Source organism: Ovis aries, chromosome 1 (genome assembly GCF_016772045.2).
Source record: "Ovis aries strain OAR_USU_Benz2616 breed Rambouillet chromosome 1, ARS-UI_Ramb_v3.0, whole genome shotgun sequence".
NCBI lineage: Eukaryota > Metazoa > Chordata > Mammalia > Artiodactyla > Bovidae > Ovis > Ovis aries.
This window is the reverse complement of record NC_056054.1, coordinates 190,077,050-190,099,183: the sequence shown is the minus strand read 5'-3', so window position 1 is coordinate 190,099,183 and position 22,134 is coordinate 190,077,050. Positions and strand designations below refer to the sequence as shown.

The window sequence follows — 22,134 nt, the reverse complement described above, 5'->3', positions numbered from 1 at the left end:
TGGAAGGGCGCCATTGTGCTGGGGCGCTTGGTTCTGTGTCTTGCCTCCTGCCTCTTGAGTTTGGCGCCTTCCTCCTCCATTTGGATTCGGGGTAGAGAAGGCGTCCCGCCTGTGCCTCGGTCTCCCCTGACCCCTGCCACCTGGACTCACATTGTGAGCGGATCCCAGTGGAGCAGCACATGGCTCAGTCTCTGGCCCTGGGATGTGCTTGGCTTCTCCCTTTGTGGTAACCCTGATCCCCATCAGGGCACCACGCTTGGGTGGTGGGTACAGGTGCTCTTCAGCCATCCAGGTGCCTGGGCCATCTTGCCACCGTGTTCCCTGTGGCAAGAAGTGAGAAGCACGCACCCTGCTCGCCTCCCAGCAGGACTGAAATTCCCCAGGCTCCTGGAGCTCCACATTGAGCCACAGACTAAAATGGGTCAGAAGAATCCGTAAAGGGTCAACAACAGTCCTTTTGCCTACATGCTTAGGCTCTAATTAGGTCCTTTTCGAGGGAGCCTGCGGGGCTGTTAAATACTGCGCTACTGTAGCTCCATTAGCCTGACTCTGCTGTAGTAATAAGTACATGCTTAACGACATGATTTAGTGGGGTGCTGCTGCCTCCCAAGCCAGTCATCTGCGATTCCCAAATCTCTCTCCATCCCACCCCCTTCCCTCCGTTCCTAACACCCAAAAAGTGCTTGACACAGACCTCCTCTCCTCGGGAAAAGACAAGCCCCGATTCCTGTGCTGGCATGTACGTGCCCCTCTCTGTGAAGCCTCCAGTGCCCACCCAGCCCCTCATGAGGCCTGGTGGTACCCGAGTTGGAATTCAGAGTGCCTCTGCCTGTTAGAAACAAAGTTCTACATGGAGTAAGTGTAGTTTGGCTGTTTCCTGCTGTGGTGGCCTTATTTTGAGTTACAAAATGCTGCTGTGCTAGACCAGAGGCTGTAGGTAATACCCTTGTTACAGAGGACCCGGAGAGTAGGGTGCCAGCCTTCTCCTAGTCTCCTGAAGGCGGTGAGTGGGTGGCAGTAAGGAGTCGGGGCAGGTTTTCCCTCCTCCCCGTACCTCTCCCCTAGTTCTGTGCAGCTAAGGGTCCTCTTTCTCTCATACATACTCTGATCCTCATTCTTGGAACTTCCTGTTGAGAGAAACTGGACTTCCTTCGCCTTTCCTAGCTCACTTCTCTCACACTAACATCCTCTTTTCTGATCTCTGACCTTTAATCTTCATCGTGTCCATTGGCCAGCACAGAGCCCAGTGAGACCGGGTTTCCAGGTTAGCTACGCTTTGCGGTTTTCAGATTCCTGCAGTGCGTGGAGGTGTAATGTAGTGAGGGAGTCTGAGCAGGGTGTGTGTGAGGGAAGGGCCAGGCCTGCCCCATGTCACCACTGTCCCAAGGGCCCCCCTCACCGTCATACCCCGGGTCTCAAGCTCTGGACACGAACAGCGGGGTCAGAGTGAGAGCCAGGGGCATGCCCTGGACTGACTGCCCCATCCTGCTGGAGTCCTAGGGCTTGAAGACCCCTGGGTTAGCAGGGGGACTGTTGCTGACCAGCTCTCAACCATGCAGTGACCACTGCTTACCTCTTGCCAGGCCAGAGCCTTTGGGGAAGAAATGGCTGAAGGGTGACTGTGTCCTGGACTCCGGCATGGGGTGCAGGTTTCCCCTGGGCTTCTGAGGAGGAGCCATCTCCCAGCATCTCCATCCTCAGTCAGCTCCTGAGTTCTGACATCCTGGGTAGCTGGCAGCCAGAGCTCCAGGGCACCCCTGGAAGCGTTTGCTGTCCAAGGCCCAGGCCCTCCTGCTCCTCATGGGTCTAAGAAAGAAGGGCATCATGACACCCGGTTCTGTAGGACTAGCAGCTGGTGCTCGCCAGAGTTGGAAAAGGCGCTGTGCTCAGTCAGTGTTCCGTGTGACTGAGCGGTCTGCACATGCACAACCATGTGAGGGTCCAGTGCAGACCAGGCGCACGGGGCCTTGGTAGTGGATCCCCAGGTGGAATCTCAGAGACGCTGCTCTCCCTCTGAGGCATGGTGCAATGACCTGAGCAGGACTCACGACAGATGAATTTGCCTTCTTAATGGAAACCCAGGGGCCTGGGTGAGGCAGAGGTCTGGAGGGGAGCAGGGAGCCCTCTCTGTGGCTGAGGAATCAGGAACCGGCAGAGTAGAGAAAAGATCCGTTCCAGGCAGGGGCACCATTTGGAACCTGGAGTGAGCCCCCAAGGACCTCTATGGATCCAGTATTATAGCTGCACCCTGAGTTAGATTGGTGTGTCTGTAAGGAAACATGTTAGGAAACCAGACTCTGTGACACCAGAGTGTGTGAAACCTGCCCTTTAAAATGGGCATTTCTGGAATACGATCCAAAGCAGCTATTCAAATTCAGTGGAAAACGAAAACAGCTTTCTTGAGAAGTAATTAACAAACTAATTTATAATGCACTGTACTGATTTAAAGTGCATGCTTTGATAAGTTTTTGACAGTTGTACACACGTGTAAAATCATCACCAGAGTGAACGTGTCAATCACCCTAAAAAGTTGGGACCCTTGGTCACTCCTTACTTCTACTCTTTCCTTCAGTGGAAATTTTAAAGAAATACATTAAATATAGAAATGTGAAACAGCAAGGTGTTCAGAGCAAAGTCTAGCTGGTGGAAGCTGTGTTGGGGGCACTTCGGTGTTCAGTGTTCATTAGCACCTGATTCATTGGCTGCGGTCCTTTCTGGTAAGGACTGGGCCTCAGCCGCCCACCCGTCTCCTGGATTTGAGCCTGCATGGGCCCATGTGTATGTGCGTACTTTGGCCTGTGGTAGGGGCTCTGGTTATCCTTTCACCTGCTTCTCTACCCGGTCAGGGTCAGGGCATGGCTCTAATTGGACTGTTTGCATTTCTCGTCGTCACCTTCCCGCCTCTGCACTTTGTGGTGGATTTCCTGTGAGTCACACAAGGCATGAGTAAGTGTGGCGTGGACGCTGCCTCCCCCAGTGCCAGCTCACCGTCTGTGGGGACATCCTGAAGGGACTGCAGCGGAGCACGCATAGCGGACGAAGTGGTGTGACTCGAGGCCGGGGAGGGGGCGCAGCATGAAGGCGTGTCTAGTGCAACGGCTTGTAGACTAGAGTCTTGTTCTCTGCTTTCATGGTGGGAAGTCTGCACCTCTGGGCTTTGATTGCTACGTTTTTTCTCGCTATGCTGGATTCTTGATTGTGAGGGATCCCCGGTGTGGAGCTTTGCTGACAGTGGGTGCTGGTGGGAGGCTCCCTTCCAGAGCTCGGAGGTAGGGCCCTAGACGCACGCATGTGCGTACACGCGACGCCAGCATTGCGTCACACAGACAAAGGGAGGGTTGAGCTCGGGGAGAAATGCTGGGGGGTCCCTGTTCAGCATGAGCAAGAACAGGGTGTGCTGGACGCCACTAGAGCTGCACGTGGAGGGTGACGTCAGAGGCCTCCTCACCAAGCACATGGCTTTCTTTTCGCTGTTGCCATAGTCTGCTCTTCCTGCTCCACAGCTGGCCCGCCATAAAATGATTGCAAATGTCACCTAGCCTGGGTATTTAACAGCCTTTAAACTTCTTGGCGTTGTCTACTCGTTCTAGGGTGTGAGGAATCATATTCAGAGGCAAATTTGGGAGGGGTTCATTGAATTTCAGGAGTGACAATGTTTTCATGCATCACAACTGCATTGGCTGTGGCTTTGGTTTTCTGCTGTATCCGGTACCCCGGCCACTTCTTCCTTCCTTCATTCATTCAACAAACAGAGGCAGCTTAATGTGTGGCAGGCATCATGCTACCCCCTGGGGATAAAACTGAACAGAACACAGTGCTACCCTCCAGAAACTCATAATCTTTGAGGGGAGACTGACTCAACCAGGATACAACCTAAGCATCCACACTCCCCGAGGTCAGAGCCAGTTTCCAGTTAAGTGTATAACTGCAGAGAGCCTGGTAACTGCAGAGAGCACTGCAGGGGGACCCAGAAGGCCCGGTTCCGATCCTGCCTGCCCCTGCCAGCTAAGTGGCCTCAGTTCCTACTTCCATAAAATGAGAAGTTTGAAGTGAGTAATCTCCACAGTTCCTACCCTTACTAACATCCTAGAGCGTTTCTTATTCCAAAGACAGCATGAGGATCGAGAATAATACACACTGGATCTGAACACAAAGCTTAGGGGTGTCGTGGCCAGAGCAGGACATAAGATTCCATGTCCATCTGCTACAGTTACCGATGCATCGACTAGGAGTTCAGTCCTCAGTGTCCCCTTCCTCTGCCAGATTCCCCGTGAATTCTTCCAGGCGGTAGCTTCAGCAGATCTTGGTGGCAAGTGCTGATGCTTCTTCCCAATGTCTTGTTTGTGAGCCATGGGGCCTTCGCATTTCATGAGACTGAGCCTAAGAAATTTAAATAGCTCCAGTCTACCTAGCCCTTTGATGATAAACTGCTTTGCCTCATCCTCACACTTACTCACAATTAAAACGTACAATTTTAATTTACCTCATCTTCCAAAAATTTTCTTCCACTAAGCCCGAGCTGCCTAGCATAGCTGTTGTTAAAAATATCCATCTTGCCCTCTCTCCATCCAGGCAATAAAAGTTTATGTTCAGTCCTAGAGAGAAATATGCTATGGTCCTTGGAATTCACAGCTCAGTGGGGAGAACAGATTTGTAAAAAAAAAAAAAAAAAAAAAAACTAACCACATTCAGCAGGGCTTCCCTGGCAGCTCAGCAATAAAGAATCCACCTGCAATGCAGGAGAGGCAGGCTCAATCCCTGGGTTGGGAAGATTCCCTGGAGAAGGAAATGGCAAGCCACTCCAGCATTCTTGCCTGGGAAATCCTGTGGACAGAGGAGGCTGACAGGCTATAGTCCATGGGGTTGCAGAGAGTAGGACACGGCTGAGCATCTGAACAACAGCAGATCACGTGCAGCAGGAGAGCTGTGTGTGCTGAGTGGCACTCTCGCAGTCCTCTCTGCTGGTGGAGGCTGGCACTACCAAGAGAAGAGGAAGTGGGTTTAAGAGAGAATATTTTTAGAGTTGTAGAAGCACTTAGGCAATTGGTGGCAAAGGGAGAGACTATTTTTCGCAGAGAATGTTTTCAATAAGCTGTTAATGTGTTGGGAAAACTGCATATTAACTAATGCAGGTGTAACACTACATGCTCAGCAGAAAAAAAAAAAAGATAATCAGCCCTAGGAGAGCAGGAAGCACCTCTGCCTTCCTCTGCCCAAAGTCTGGTTGCCTGGAGTGCACCTGAGAAGGGAGGTAGGGGCTGAAGGGCCGTCAGTTGACCTGGGGAGAAGAAAAAAAAAAAAGATAATCAGCCCTAGGAGAGCAGGAAGCACCTCTGCCTTCCTCTGCCCAAAGTCTGGTTGCCTGGAGTGCACCTGAGAAGGGAGGTAGGGGCTGAAGGGCCGTCAGTTGACCTGGGGAGGGAGATCCATGTGTCTCTTGGAATGTGTATGCAACCTGCTATTCTGAGTGTATTTAGTGTATAAAAAATCCTTTTTGTAAGATGTACCTTAACTACAAATTAGTTCATTTGGCCTCTGTCTCCAAAGTGTATCCTCCTTAGAGATTTTCAGTGGCGATTTTTTAAACTTGGAGACGTACAGACAATTGCGTAGACTTTTCACAAACTAAATACACCGCGGGTATTGAGCCCCCCAGGCCAAAATGGAATATTACCATGATTGCCTCCAGAACTCCTATGTCCTCTTCTATGACTCTCCCCCAGGGGATAGTATAAAGAAGCGGAATCAGTCTGTATGCTGTGCACATCTGGTTTTCCTTTTGGACTGTGTGATATTTATGAGATTCATCTGTGTGGCAACAGGCAGTCCTGTTTCATTCGTTTTTGTACTGTATGGTATTCTACATGAGCACACCGTAATTTGGAAAAAAAAAAAATTCTGTTCTATTGATAAGCATTTGGTTGGTTCCAGTTTCTAGCTGTTATAGACAGTATTGCTGTGAACATTGCTGTCTGTGTCTGCTGGGCAGTACACATCTCTGTTGGATATGATTCTGATGTGAACTGCTTGTCTAAGGTTGACCTAAGCATTAGTAGGTACCAGCTGATGTTTTTCTTGAGGGTTGTACCAGTTCACACTCCCACCAGCAGGGTTTGAGAGCCCCAGTTGCCCCAACTCCTTTCCAACATTTGGTGTTTTTAGTCTTGTATCTTTTCTATTCTGATGGATAATTTTAACTTGATTTTGGTTTCATCCACTGTCTTGAGGACATAGTCCACACATAAGATGTTATGTTCTCTCAGAAAGCAGTTGAGAGCTCATGAATGTGGACCTCATCAGGTGGGGGATGGATGTGATGGTGAGCAGTGGAGGGTGGGTTCTGGGAGAAAGTGCCTGCGGAGCTGATGGGAAAGGATGATAAAGAGCTGGTCAGGGGAGGAGAGAGAGGAGCAGTGGAGCAAAGGACCATTACCCCAGGCAAGTGCAAGGCCCATAGTCTAGAGAGCACATGGCAAGATATGAAGAGCTCCATGTCTAAAGCTGAGGGTGGGGATGAGAGATGGCTCTGCAGAGATGAGCAGGGACAGCTCATCACCCTTGGAAGCAGATGAGGTTATCGTGCGGCAGGTGGAGCACCAGCACTTCTCTGAGCTCCCAGAGGGAGACCTCAGGCCCAGCCTAGTAAGATGGTGTGTGGGTGAGGAGAGGAGGAAAGGGATGAGGGAGGAGCAGCAACCCTAGCCCACTGGCTCTCGCCTTGGCTTGAGACCCCAGAGTCAGAGGAAGCCCTGTGGGCATCAGAGAACCAGTGTGGAGAGCATCTCAGCTGTGACCTTGACTGAGTGGTTCCGGCTTCTTCTCTCTCTGTTCAGAGCATCCGGTCTAAAGTGGAGCTGTCTGTCTGGGATCAGCCTGAGGATCTTAATCTCGTCTTCACTGCCACCTGCCAGGACGGCGTATCCTACCCTGGTCAGAGGAAGTGCGAGGGCCTGAAGATCGGGGACACGGTAAGTTCTCACCTCCTCACGTGCTTAGACTTGTTAACATTGGTCATCGTGCTTTGGCTTCTGATAACTTTCGTGACTTATTAGAGGCCTTTGGGAGTTTATATTCTGTCTTCCAGCTCAGCCTTCTCTGTGCTGTGCCTTCAAGATGCGGGTGGACTTGTTAAAAACTCCAGTCAGTACACAGCCCTCAGTATATTGGCTGCCTCAAGTTCACATGGTACCTTTGGTGCCTTTAACTTATTATTACCTTTGTTTGACAAGGATTAAATTGGGTTGGGGGAGTGTAAGTGGAAACCTAAAAGCCCCTGCCTTCATTCCTCGTCTCCTGGAGCTTGCTCTGTGCCTTGGATAGTCTGATTTTCACTTTCCCCTTCTATACAATATAAAGAAAACCTCTCACCTCTTCTGATCTGATCAGATGGAATGGCTAACTCTCACAATGGAGGGAGCATGGATTGCCTTGTCTGACTTTAAGTGGATATAATCAAACGGTGGGGAAGAAATATCGCATATGAAGGTACAGTCCAAGCTAAGGACTTGAGGGAGGGAGGAGGATGTACAAGTGATGAGAACAAAGGTGAAACCCTGGCTCAGAGGCAGGCAGAGTGGTGATGGAGAGCCAGCCACACTTCTAGAGATTTCTGCCACCAGAAGCACCAGACAGACTGTGAGATGCATTCTCTGCTTCGTTGTCACTTTCCTTGCTCAGAAAATGGGAAGGCAGTGAGGGGAAGTTCTCCTCTGTAATGAAAAGATCTGGAGCCGGAAATATTAGAGGGATCGTAAAGATCCATGGCTGTATCTTCTGGGCTTTCATAAGCACTAATGATGGCCAAGGTGGAGATTAGCAGACATATCCTGGACGCCAGGGAAATGGCTCAGAAAGACATGGGTGGGGTCACACAGTTGCTTACCCCACAGTGTGGTCTTTTGGAGTTGCCTCATGTTCTGTAATTGATTCTGTCCCTCCTTCACCTTCCCAACTGCTCTTCCCCCACTTTACGACCCACAAGCATACATCTCACCCATTCTAAATCTTATAGGGGTGCCTCACCCCAGCAAAGAAGACGGTTCAGAACGTGGCATGAAAGTTGAGAAAGTGAAGGACTCTAATGACCAGACAATAAATCTTTTTCTAACTCAGGTTTTTTTTCCAAGTGTCTTTTTGCTCTTAAAAAAAAAAAAAAAAAAGGAGAGGGGGAGATTGAGCTAATCAAGTTGTCAGATAATGAATTATTGAAATTTAAAAATGCTTATTTATGGCTTTTAGCTCCGAAGATACTCATAGAATAAGGCGATGTCTCTGTAACAGACTCCTATTCCCATCTTCCTATTGACGTGAATAAATTTTGGAGAGAGTGGTTTAATCTATGCAAATAAAATACAGGAGTAGAATTGATTCTAATCCCTGTCTTATTTAGTAATAAGTCAAATTTTTAACATACATGGACTATTTGGGTGGGGAAAGCCCATCTCATTAAAGTTGCACATTGAATAAAATTTCATTTTTTCATACTTGTCATATTTGTGATATATTTATGTTGTTTTGATCAGTTGCAATGATTAGTCAATCCAGATGGTGTTTTTAAAAACATAAAAGCCTTATAGTCACCGAGTCTAGAGAGGCAATTATGAAATGTAGAAGGAGTCAGAGCTAACCAGAAAAAATACTTGTAAGTGGATTCTGTAGATCTGTGGTGCATGGGATGTTTAGTGCAGTGTGTCAGGAAAGCTAAAGAAGGATGCGTGAAAAACACCCAAAGAACCCTTTGCTTGGAGAAATAGGTGCCATGAAACTGAGGAGGCGAGGATGTACAGCACACACCAGATGCCTGGGCTTCAAGATGTCTCTAGACAATTCCTAATGGCATCCTAATACAGACAGGTAACATAGGTTGGCAGTAGCAGAGCTAGGCAGACGCACAGCTGAGTAAATCTGCTTTCTAGGAGTGTTGATGCCATCAGCTGGAGGAAGGCTTGGCTGAGGTTCCTACTGTCTCCTGTCCATGTTTGCTACTGGCTTGAGATTAACTTGTGGGAGAACTGCTTATCAAAGGTGGGAAGGTCACAAAGCTGGAGAAAGTAGATTACTCATAAAGCAGGAAAAGCAAGATTTAAGAACATTTTTCAAAGTGAAGTGGAGTTGAAATCATTGGAGTTAGTATCTTGCACTTAGTTCAGAATATTAATAAGATAGAGGGAACTTGGTTTGATAGTAGCTTTTAAGAAAAGGATCTGGTAGATTCTGATTCTCAAAGCCTCCATGTGAATAACTAGCGTTGCTTTTAAAAAAATACAACGCCAGCTGAGGGCGCATTAATGGAACCCCACTGGGTTCCCTGTAAAGTGAGAGTGAAGTCGCTCAGTCGTGTCCGACCCTCAGCGACCCCGTGGACTGCAGCCTCCCAGGCCGCTCCGTCCATGGGATTTTCCAGGCAAGAGCACTGGAGTGGGGTGCCATTGCCTGTAAGGAAGGTAGTTATTCACGTTGACAGATGAGCAACACACAGAGTTCAGTCAGTTCCCCAAGTAAGCAGCCAGTAAGTAGCAGAGCAGAAGTCCAAGGCTCAGACCTTCCGGCTCTGACACCAACACCAGTGCTCCTTCCTACCCCCCACCACCTTCCCTTGGCATTCGCTGCCCATCACTGTTCCATCACACCTGTTGCACCTGTCCAGAGGGCTCGCCTCAGAGTATGATCTCAAGGGCCAGCCTCTAGCAAGGGAGTACCTCCCCACGTGCTCTGCACACCCCCCGTGGCTCAGTGCTGCCAGGCACCCTGAGATGTGAGATCACCCACAGACGGGCAGTGGACCTGCGACAGTCTCCTGAGTCCCCTCACTGCTCATAGCATCCTGACCATGGGGATGGTGACGCGAGCTGCCGTTTCCTGGGGATTTATAATGCGCTCCATGCTGTGCTAGGGCTTTGCCGCCAGGTCTCTGCTGCTTGCAGCCCCTGGGTCAGGTGGACATTCCCTCTCCATTTTATGTGAGAAAGACTGAGACTCTGGGGTGGGCTTGTGGGGTGGCGCTGAGGGGCTTGCTGGAAGTCTGACTGCTGGTGAGCACGCGCGCTAGGAGACAGCTGCAGCCACTGATGCCGCAGTCCATGTTTTCCCCTTAAACCTTGTGCACTTTGGAAAGTTTCAGAGACGCGAAACGTGTTACCATCACCACTTTCGTGGGGTCACTCTAGTGTACAGATCTTGTTTCTGCTAGGACATCTCAGCAAGATAGGAACGTTGTCCAGAAGACAGGACAGGCTTCTAAGCGGCATTTTTTTCCGCAAACGTGGACCATCTCAGATGTATTTGGATGGTTTCAGGAGCATCTGAAGCAGAAGAAGGAAGGGTGCTTCTCCCACGCTCTCCGTAGCGTTTCTATGCCAGCAGGTGAGCCGGAGCCTCTCTCGGGCTCCGAGGGGCCGTGACCCTGTTGAGACAGCGGCCTGAAGGCAGGCCTCCCACACTAGCCTCGTTTCCTCTCTCTGTCCGAGAGGCTACAGTCGTGTGGCCCCTGGCTCTGCCGCCAGGGCTGCTAGGTTTTGTTTTCTGTGGATGGAGACAGGCTGGCACAGAGCAGCGGCCACTCGCCCATCATAACCAGACCGAGTGCTGCTGGCCAGGCCACCAGAGGTGGGCTCCTTGAGGGCCCTGGAGGCAGCGGAGGACAGAACCCAGGGCAGAATGAAAGGTGGGTCCTTGTTCAGAAGTCACTTCAGGTAGCAGAGTATTACACATAAGCATGGGTCATTCTGAGCGTGGAGTCCACCATGCTGGTGTGGCAGAGAAACTGGGGGCCTCCCCTCAGCCCCCTTTTTGCTCATGGAGCCCCAAGGAAGAAAGGCCCCTCATCCCAGGGGCCACTATTTCAGCTGAGGCTCAGAGTTTTCCAGACATAGAAGAAGGTTTGGGAGGCCCCATTAGTGGTAAGTCCATGAGGGTATTGCCCTTTTGCAGGTGGGAAGCAGCTGAGGGGAGTGGGCTGGGGACGGAGGGGAGAGTGGCAGGGACAGAGCCAGGATTGGGCCAACTGGGAGGACGAATGTTCCAATACGGTGTCTGGCTGTTATTCGGCAGGTGTTTTCTGTTCCTTAGCACCACAAGCTGGGAGGGCTGCGGGCAAGTCAGGAAATGGCGAGGAGGTAGGCAGGGGCACAGGGCACAGCGGAGAGGCGCTGGGTCTCAACTGGATAAGAGGAATCAGGGAGCGCAGACGGGCTATCACTACCATCAGGTGCGTCTCCGGGCCTGGCCTGTGGATAAGGATGTGGCCCATGGGTTGAGGGGAGCCGTGGGACAGCTGGGTTCAAGCGGCTTCCGTGTGGGTCTCGCCTCTGTAACCAGAATTTCCTGCAGGGGTCGGGGTGGTCAGGCAGCAGCATGTGGTTCCTTCCAGCCAGAGGCTGTGGTTCCCTGACTGTCCTGTGTCCGCTGGGTAAGGGGTCTGTTCAGAAAAGAAGCAGGTGGTAGGGTTGTTGTTATTCAGTTGCTAAGTTGTGTCCGACTCTTTGCCACCCCATGGACTGCAGCTCACCAGGCTTCCCTGTCCTGCACTGTCTCCCAGAGTTTGCTCAGACTCATGTCCATTGCGTAGATGGTGCTGTCCAACCAATATCATCTTCTGTCACTGACTTCTCCTTGTGCCCTCTCCTCCTGCCCTCAGTCTTTCCCAGCATCCGTCTTTCCAATGAAGAGTCAGGGTTGATTTCCTCTAGGAGGTGTAGGGGGTGAGGGACAAAGGTTGTCCTCAGAGAAATAATCCTTAAATGAAATCTTGAAGTCCCAAATCTAGTGATTTCCATTTTTTCCTCCCGACACCAACCAAAGCTGACTGAGTGGGCCAGGCTGCTGGAAGTTGGTTTTCTCATGAACTGGCTTTGACACATCAGTATGCAAGTGGCCTGCTGTGCGGCCAGCACTAACGCCTGGTACAAAGGACCCTGTGAGCCCCGTCATAGGCTTCCCACAGCGTTCCCTCTACTGTCCCCTCCCCTGGGACTCTCCACCTCATGTCCTAGCCCATTGTCTCAGTGAGCTCCGAGTAGCCTTGGCATCTGCACAGCCTGGATTTGGTGGGCCTGAGTGGGGGTTGGGCAGCCCCTGGGAAAGGATGAATCAGGCCAGCAGCCCCAAGGGGGGAACCAGGAGCATCTCAGTGAGGTTCAGAGGAAGGGCTGCTGTGCCCATGACCATCCTCTGGAACCTCAGAGTGGGAAACGGAGAGTCTCCAGAACTGGGGGCCTTCACCATCAGTCCACAGTGGTCGCAGAAAAGGAGCCTCATTCCAGCCATCTGACAGGCTCGCTGGATTCTTTCCTGGTCCCTCAGGGAAATGGACTCTGAGGGGAGGGGTGGCAGAACAGATTGACTCTGTTCCCAACGTGCTTTTTATAGCATTTCTGTGCCCAGCAGGACCTGAAACTTGGTGGCTGAAACTGAGCCATTTTCTGGTTATCAAGTGGCCAGTCAGACATTAGGCTGCATGGGCCCTGACAGTGAGGGCCTTGGTTAGACCAGAGCTTGGCTGGGGAGGGCCAGCGGGACCTGCTGAGAAGCCAGGCCTTCCTGCTTCTCCAGCCGGGCAGCCTGTGCAGACAGCAGATGAGCATTTCTGAATCCTGGGTGGTTGGCTGCCAGCACTCATTGAGGGTCTTCACCTTTCCACTTCCTCCTGGTAAGTCCTGGGAGATTTAATCCCCTCTCTTGCTGCTTAATTCCATGATGCAGGCAAGTTTTCCTGCGGGAAGGTTATGCTCACAGATGGACACTACCCACAGTCTTGGAATAATTAAATGCCTTGGACTCTTGGTCCAGGCTGTTTGTAACTATTTTCATTTCTGACCCCCAGCTGCCTTTGCAGGGAGCAGAGCTTTCCATTTATCAAGTCCAGCAAAGTTGTTGCCTTGGGAAGCACTAGGCTTCTCTCTGAGCCTCAGAGGGAGAGATGTTCACCTCCACATTCTTGATGCCCTTGGCACCTTGGCCAGGTGCAGCCTCCTTGTCCTTCCATCTGTACTCAGCTTACCCCCAGCCCAAGGCTGGAAGATTTAAAGAAACCTCTGGTCACCACCTGGGAGGGGTCCCCACCTATGGTCCCTGTGTGAGCTGGGCCTATCCCTCTGAACCCAGCTCTGGACACTGGACACTTGCCTCATTCTCTCCTTCTAGGAGGAGATGTGCCAAGGTGAGCACAGGCCTACCCCCCCACCCCCCCAGCTGTGTGAGCATCACTAAGCCCCCTGAGCCCACCAATCAACCCTGCTTTCTCTCTGGTAAATGAGGATGCCTCCTCCTAGGGCATGTAAATGAGATGCTCATGGAAATACCAAGCACGGTGCCTGGTGCGTGTAGTACTCAGCGGCTGGTAACCGTTAGGCAGATTGCAGTATCCTGGGTGGGTCCCCATCTCACTTCCTTGCCTGCAGAGCCCCGCCATACCTGAGGGCCTTGGAACTTACTCTTGAATTTGCTTTTGTCAGTCGTTCCCTCTGCCCCTCCCACTGCCCACGTGGAAGCGGGGGTGGGCCAGTCTCAACTCGCTGCAGCTGGCTTGGTCCTGCCAGCTTCCTGACCTGGCTCGTGGCCATTGTTCTCAACTCCCTTGTCCGGCAGCATGTCCTGTGACACCCCTTCCCCAGTGCTGACTCCTGCTGTCTTGTTGCCAGCAGGACCCTCTCCAGGGCCTGGGGCGCTGGCTCTCCTGCTCAGTCTCACACATGCCCGCTCCCACCCTGGGGGTCCCTAGATGTCATGGAATCTGAGGGGAGGCCTTTTAGAGTCAGTAATGATCCCAAAGTAAAAGGGATCCATAGAATGTGTAGAATAAATTATTTTGAGAGTTTTCCGAAAATATACCTAAAGAGTACCCAGTAAAGCAGGTTATTGATGACTTTTTAAAGAAATCAGTTCTTTTCTAACCCAGATAGTAGAATTAACAACAACAGTAGCTAAAAGTGGTTCCTGACTTGTTTTGAGCTTCCAGAATGTTCTGAGGAGCCTTTTGAAAAAGAGAGACATCTGGGCCAGGCAGTGGGTCAGTTTCTGGAGTGGGTCCAGGCCTCTGTCCATTTAAGGGAGAAGGACTCGGGGTGTTGTCTGGTCAGGTGTGCCAGCTACCTGTCTGGAGATTTCTGCAGCGCCATGCGTGGAGGGCAGTGCTAGAGGATTCTCACCACACAGCGTGAGAGGGGAAGTGGGGTCATGCTTGACTTCCTGGGAGAATCACAGCAAGCAGTCTTTCCCTTCCTCACATCCCAGCCGTGTGGGCGGCTTACAGGCACCTTTCCTCCCTTGTGATCTGCCATTGAGGTCCACTTTCCTCCCTGTTTTCATGGCAACTCATAAGCAGTTCAGGAGCTGGCAACATACTTTGCATGCTTTGTTTAATAAGAGAAAGTCTGTCCACATGTATCCCTGGTGACTCAGATGATAAAGAATCTGCCTGCAATGCAGGAGACCTGATTTTGATCCCTGGGTCGGAAAGATTCCCTGGAGAAAGGAATGGCTACCCACTCCAGTATTCTTGCCTGGAGAATCCCCGTGGACAGAGGAGCCTGGTGGGCTACAGTCCATGGGGTCACAAAGAGTTGGACATGACTGAGCGACTAACCCTCTCACTTTTTCTTTCACTTCTAAATAAAACCTCAGGGCCATGGGCTGATTGTGAAAGACTCGGTTGTGGGTGCCACTCAGAGAGAAATTGGGACAAAGGGAGGCTCAGGTGTGTCTGTGAGGAGACAGCTAAGCTGGAAGGGACCCAGGGGTCCTCTGTCCCTTCTCCAGCAGGGGAGGAAGCACCTCTGTGGAAGAGTAGGCAGCTGCCAGGGCTGCTGGGCCCCAGGGCCCCACGTGCTCAGGGAGCATGTCTAGCTTGGTGCAGACGAGGTGCCTGGTAAATTGTTGAATGTTTCATTGACTTTTAAAATGGAGATGGGGAGAGGATAGGATAGAAATGAAAAGAAAGGGGAGAAAGAGAACCATGTAACCTTGAGTGAATCTTTCTACCTTCCTGTGGAAGCCTTTTTCCTCCAGGGTGTGAGGATTCAAAGAGATAACATTAACGAACCAAGCACAATGCCTGTCAGATGCTGGTGCCTGAACACACCCTTACTGGGTAAAGGGAAGGGCTTGCTGACTTGGGGCCTCATCCTCCTCGGGTGGCTGGAATGGCCTCCCTGCATGTGGGCAGGGGCCAGATTTGATCCCAGCTCTGCACTGAGGACCTTGGAGGAACTGTGCTAAGGCCCCTGGGTGATGGGGAGGCCAGCACAGGGAGCGGGAGGCCCAGTCGCGCCACGGCCACAACATCCCCTCTCTTTCTCCTGCCCAGGCGTCCTTTGAGGTGTCGGTGGAGGCCCGGAGCTGCCCCGGCAAACACGCGCAGCACACGTTCACCCTGCGGCCCGTGGGCTTCCGGGACAGCCTGGAGGTGGGGGTCACCTACAACTGCAGGTGCGGCTGCAGCGCGGGGCTGGAGCCCGACAGCGCCAGGTGCAGCAGCAACGGGACTTACGTCTGCGGCCTGTGTGAGTGCAACCCCGGCTACCTGGGCACCCGGTGCGAGTGCCAGGAAGGGGAGAGCCAGAGCGGGTACCAGAACCTGTGCCGGGAGGCGGAGGGCAAGCCTCTGTGCAGCGGGCGCGGCCAGTGCAGCTGCAGCCAGTGCTCCTGCTTCGAGAGCGAGTTTGGCAAGATCTACGGGCCCTTCTGCGAGTGTGACGACTTCTCCTGCGCCAGGAACAGAGGTGTCCTCTGCTCAGGTGGGTGCCCCCGCAAGCACCGTTGCTCTGAGCCAAAGCATGCCTTTTACTGAGTGCCATGGTACTGCTGGGAGCAAGCGAGGGTCAGCCTTGTAGGTGGCACCAGCATGTTGAATAGAAAACAAGAGACAGCGCTGCCGCGTTGTGTGAGGGACTCAGGGCTGGCGGGGTCTGCCGTGCGTCCTTCAGGACTTACCCACACGGCATTCCTGACTTGTAGGTGACCAGACTCTTCTTGATCGCCCTGGGGACAAGGAGCTCTCTGGGGATGGTAGTCATTATTCCTTTATTAGACATCCATTCATCGCCTATGCGCCTCCCTGGTGGCTCAGCTGGTAAAAGAATCTGCCTGCAATGTGGGAGACCTGAGTTCAATCCCTGGGTTGGGAAGATCCCCTGGAGAAGGGAAAAGCTACCCACTCCAGTGTTCTGGCCTGGAGAATTCCACGAACTATATAGTCCATGAGGTCACAAAGAGTCAGACACGAGTGAGCAACTTTCACTTATCATCTCCTATGGCTGCTCTAACAAGTTTCCATAGACTTAGTGGCTTAAAACAACCCAAGTTTATTCCATTCCAGTTCTGGATGTCAAAAGTCTGAAGGGGGTGTTACCTGGCCAAAATCCAGGTGTTGTCAGGGCTGCGTTCCTTCTCGAAGTTCTAAGGGAGAGTCTGTTCCCTGTCCCTCTCCAGCTTCCAGAAACCCATCTGCATTCCTTGGCTTGAAGCACCTTCCTCTGTTTTCACAGCCAGCAATGTAACATCCTCACATCTCTCTCTGACTTCTGTTTTGCACTGATGCTCTTTGCCTCCCCCTTATAAGGAGCCCTGCGGTTGCATTGGACCCACCAGATAGTCCAGACCAGTCGCCCCATCTCAGGATCCTTGACTTAGTCACATCTGCAGGGTCCCTTCTACCCTGTAAAGTAACACTGATACAAGTTCCAGGGATTAGGCTCTGCATATCTTCGAGGGCCATCCTTCTGCCTCCCACAGGTATGATTTGAAAGTTTTCTTTTATATCAAACAGAAAATTGTTTCTCAGTCACCTCCCCCGGTGGGCCACATTTTAGGCTTCCCTCTTCCATATGGCAACCTGCTAAAACATCTGAGAACTTCTTTGTGTTTCTCTGTTCTCTTTTCTTTTTTAATTTTCAAAATATTAAAATTTTTTGTTCTCTTTTCTTAACCCAAACCAGATACCAGGTCTCTTCCTGCTTTGAGGCTCTTGTCATTTTGTTAAGCATGCTTCTCAGAATCAGGGAGGTTATTTGGAATCTGGGTAACAGGGGCTCAGCCCCAGGTTCAACTAACATTTGCTTCCTGTGACCTGAACTTTGCACTTTCATAAACACCTGCCAACAGCACTCACCTTTTCTTTTCTATCAAACAATCACATTGTCCTGTTGAACTTGATTCTAACTTGACGACCAAAAGTTGAAGGTTAACATTCGAATGAACTGTAGCCAAGCCAGGTTTCTGTTGCGTCACATCTGAGCACTTAGGTTTTGAACCCAAGCATAGGACTTTATGTGGATTACAGTGAAATGGAAGTTCGGCAGCTCCCTTTCTGGGAGTGGCCCTCTGGCGAAACACTGTGTCTTTTAACATGTCTCTTAAAGGTCAGTCTGTCCAACACCACGCCACCTGCAGATCGAGGAACAGAACAGTTTTGGGCAAGATGATAGTTTCTTCTGCTACCTCTTATTCTTTTCTATGTTCTGTTGCTTCCAGGATCCCTTCTTTGTGAATGGTCTTCCGGTGGCGAAGTGGTGATTTAGAAGGAACATGGAGTGTGGCAGGGAAGATGAAGCGCAAAGATGTGAAGCAGATCAGGTCATAGAAACCATCCGTGCCTGTGGGAGGAGCAGCCCCCCTTCTGTCCACAGGAGAAACAGGAGCAGATGGTAGCCCAGGGGAGGATAAGCCAGTGAGGCCTCCAGGGGCAGACCACACGGTGAGACGCATACATGGGTGTGGCATGCTCAGAATTGGAGATGTTCTAGAAAGTGCAGGACGTATGGTGTCATAGAAGAGTCAGCTAGCTGGTAGGGTCTGGATTTGTTGTGCTGAACAGGGAACAGGGATCCACTCTCCCCTGTGGGTTGGATGGTTCCACTGGATCAGCAGAACCTGGCCTGAATCCAGCACCACCATGGGCTGCTTGTGTCCCTTTGGGCACAGAACTTTGGTGAGCAGTGAGAGAACGTGTCTAAGCACCTAGCACATTGCCTTGCTGACCACCAGCTCCTCTAAGAAGCAGTGCCACATACTCCTGGGAGCTGTAGCCGTTTCCAGTGTGTGTTCGGGGCCACCTTCCCCATGAGTCCTGCGTGGCGGGGTGGACAGACTGCCACCATAAACATTCTAAGATACCTGACTTTGTCTGCAATTGGCTTTCAGCAGGGTTTTTTGTTTTGTTTTGTTTTGTTTTAACAAATTAGCAAGTATTATCATGGAATGCTGTCCTAAAATGTGCCCGTGGGAGACTCTGTCATGTCCCTGAGTGAGGAAACGGGAGGTTAGAGATGCCTTTGGGCTCCTGCCTGTGTGGTATGTGGAGTCACTAACTCCTCTGGGTTGCTGAGCTGGATGTCTTCTGTTCCCTCATAGGAAAATTTGAAAAATACAGGGGGAGTCGATGGATGTGTGGTCAGTCTGAGCTGTCTGTCTCCTTCTTGGTGACCAGGATTAATTTGGACCATCTGGTGAAGCAGACAAGAAACTTCTTTTACCCTCTGTGTCCTCAGTCAAGAGAATGACTCCAGCTAGCTGGAGGATTATTCTTAGGTCTAGAATATCCTGAAGGGAAAGAAAGAAGTTGTTCATTATTCCAACATTCTTACTTTAAGAGGTTTCCCGTCTAAATTTTTTTCTAAATGTGTATGTGTATGCAATTTTGTATCTTACTTTTTTTCTTATATCCTAAGAAGCACCTGAAGTTGAATTATTTGAACACAGCAATGATTAGAAGAACATTTGGCTGTCTTTCCACTGCATCTCCAATTAGCCACCTCCACCCCTTCACTTTCTGGCTCAGACGGTAAAGAATCCCCCTGCAATGCAGGAGACGTGGGTTCAATCCCTGGGTCGGGAAGATTCCCTGGAGAAGGAAATGGCAACCCAGTCCAGTACTGTTGCCTGGGAAATCCCACAGACAGAGGAGCCTAGCGGGCTATAGTCTGTGCGGTTGCAAGAGTTGGACCCGACTTAGCAACTAAACCACCACCCCTTCACTTTGAAAGCAACAGCTAGTTGAAGCTATCCAAGTCTTCCTGGAGACAGTAGTTTGTGAGGTCAGGAGGTATGGGTGATGTGAGGTCATCCAGGAAGGATGCCCAGCTCCAGGCAGGACCATTTGCATGCGTGCAACCCTGCCTGCCCGTCCATGTAGCGCCCAGCTCCTCATTGCTTGTCTCACAAGCACTCTAGCTTGTTCAAGAGGCAGCAGTGGTTGGGTGAGGGGTCTACCCCCAATTCCTTGTTCCCAAGGTCAGCTTGGGGCTCCCACTCTGAAATTGAGTCCTTTGGTTTCAAGCTCTCAGATCACTGTTATGTTTGGGGTTTTGTGGGGGAGAAGTCTTATTTCTCAACAGCCGTTCTGGTCTTGAAGATGCTGACTCAGAGACTCACAGGCAGCTGACTTCAGCATTCTCTCAGCCCTTCCCCCTGCAGCCAGGCCTGCGGGGGCCGTGAGGTTGTGATCCACCTTCAGACAGGGCCTGAGGCAGAGCCAGGCCAGAGCCGGCGGGGACGTCCTGGAGAAGTTCTTCCACTTCTCCCTGGTCTTTTCGCCTGTAAGAGGCTTCTGGTCCTCACCCCCAACCAAGACATAGGACCGAGGTTACAGGTTTGAGATGTGTTACACGTCATAGAGGTTAGTAGTGACGGAGACCCACCTAAGGTCTGGAAGCAGTTGAACATCTTGGCTGTTACTTTTGTGACGCACTGTCATGGGAACGTGTGTGGACACAGGGCTGCTGTTTCTCCCTCTGGTTTCTAGAGGCAAAATGACTCAGAGTGCTTCTGTCCACAGACCATTCCTGTGAGTACAGAGAGCCGCGGGGCCATTGTGAGGATTTCTGTTCCTTTGAGTCTTCTTAAGTGTTGACCCTTCAGAATCCTTCTGTTAATAGAACACATGGACATGGTCTATTTAGTTGTTTTCAATGTAATTGAAGGTTATTGTGCAAACTTTGTTATTCTTTGCTGGTTTCTGTACCCAAACAGTGCATTTCCTGGGATTTGAGTTACTCTGCTGTGGTAAGCTGTTGAAATCATCCCAACCCTAGTGCTTTCAGCAATCTCTGTTCTTAAAATGCCTGCACTGCTTAGTTGCTCAGTAGTGTCTGACTCTTTGAGACCCCATGGACTGTAGCCCACCAGTCCATAGGATTCTGCAGGCAAGAATACTGGAATGGGTTGCCATGCCCTCCTCCAGGGGATCTTCCCAACCCAGGGATCGAACCTAGGTCTCCCGCCTTGTAGATGGATTCTTTACTGTCTGAGCCACCAGGGAAGCATGCACTGGGATATGTGGAATAATTTACTGAAAGCTTACTTCTTGGGTTTCATATATTGAAAACATTTATATCAAATAGGATATAGAATTTTTAACAGAATGCTTTCATATTTTACTTCATCTAATAGGTTATTTGGCCAAGTAAGGCAAGTAGAGGTCAAGGGGCAATTGCATTATTCTTCCAGACATAAAAAAATGGAGAGTTGCATCATTCTGAGTGGCCAGAGCCAGCGTCCAAACAGAAAATCCTGGTCTGGGCTGATGGTTTCCAGAAGGTTTCACAAGGTTGTGTTACACCTCTTCTGTTAAAAGCACCTCTGACATTATGGCCTACTTCTAGGCTTATTGATTCTTGCCAAATGAAATACCTCCTATGGCAACAGTTATCCGGATATGATTATAAAAATGCTTCTGCCTCTGTTTATACTATTTTCTTTAGAAATATAATTTTCACAGTCAGAGTAAGTATCCTAGTGGCCACCTCTGGAGCTGTGGCCCCAGCTCTACCTTCTGTCACTGCAATGCAATTTCACATTCCATAAATGACTTATAGGATCGTCTAGAATGTGGTTCCATGACAGAGGCCTCAAAAAGTACCTTTTGAATGAACCCAGATTTGACAAATTTAATTTCTCAAGAAGGGGCTCTTGGTGAGATTACTACCACTGCGTGCCTCAGGTGGGAGAGCCTAGAAAATTCTTCACATCTTTTCATGTGTATTAGTCTCTTCCGTTTCTTGATGGTTACCTGGATGCTTTTTGCAAATACAAGGAGGCACTATATATGAGTGTGAAAATTCCGTCCGTATCTTGCTCAAGTTTATTTGAATAAACAGCAAGGTACCAAAATGTAGGGCTTAGTCAGTCGTATAAGCAAATGATGTACCTTTCAGACTGGCCAGGTGAAGCAGATGAGCTGGACTGCTCAGCTCTGGAGTCATCCAGCATCTTGCAGCCTGAGGCTGGAGAAAGCTCTTTCAAACACTGTCGTGTGATAAGTATCAGATCTTAGTGCAGCTGGAGACACTGAGGCAGTGATCTCTCACTGAGGTGGTTTCGTTTTAGGTAGAGTGCTGCATTCATCTCATTGAGGAGTTCACTGAGCATTCCTCACGTGCCAGGTTTTATACCGGGTGCCAGGGGTACAGAGTTGGAACTGCTCACAGTATTGAATTAATTTTTAAATGTGTGTTGTCACTAGAATTTTCCACTCCTCAGAAATTTTCTGGGTTAGAAGAATGAGGATATGAACCGCTTAAGCTTCTACCTTCACCATCCAGACTTGTGTGAGATGTTGAAAATTAAGCATGTTGGCAAGCCGTTTGGAGAACCTGCCTTGTTCCATGCTCTGGGCTATTGTTCCAACTCTGGGAATTGAGTTTTCTTACTGCCCTTCTCACTGCTCAGATCCCAGAAACATCTGAAGCAGCAATTTACCCGGGACTGTGAAAACTGGAGTGATCTGAACATTGGACCTCACCTTACTACCCTTGTCTCTCTGCTTAGAAAGGGAAGTGTGCAGACAGGGAAGCCAGTGATGCGGACTCTGCACATGCTTTTGAACTTCAGGCCTAATCCAAGGTCATGGAATTTGGCTTGTGAAGGAAATAATGAAACTTTAATAACAAAGGAAAAGCCTAAGAAAACCATGAAAATGCCAAAGATAAAATCTTAGTCTTGTATAGAATTGGGTGGCATTAACTTTTTGATATTATAGAATAACACATTAGGAAATTTTCCATTCTTAGTTAAGTTGAAAACAATGAGAGACCTCTGGTGACTAAAAGTTATTCTTAGAGCTACTTTGGTTCTCTTTCTTCAGTGTTGAGCTGTCACTTGAGTTTGGTCTTGATTTTGGAAACTGTTACATAACTGATGGTA

At 50.2% G+C, this 22,134-nt stretch overlaps 1 protein-coding gene across 2 annotated transcripts in view; it reads left to right on the top strand.

Moving 5' to 3' along the window:
• Positions 1-22,134, top strand: part of ITGB5 (integrin subunit beta 5) — a 112,462-nt gene that overhangs the window by 67,593 nt on the left and 22,735 nt on the right. For both annotated transcript variants that reach the window (XM_027956587.3, XM_042232474.2), the window contains 2 exons: positions 6,834-6,968; positions 15,302-15,731. In XM_027956587.3, the coding sequence (XP_027812388.1) occupies positions 6,834-6,968; positions 15,302-15,731 (565 nt within the window). The remainder of the gene's footprint in view (positions 1-6,833; positions 6,969-15,301; positions 15,732-22,134) is intronic.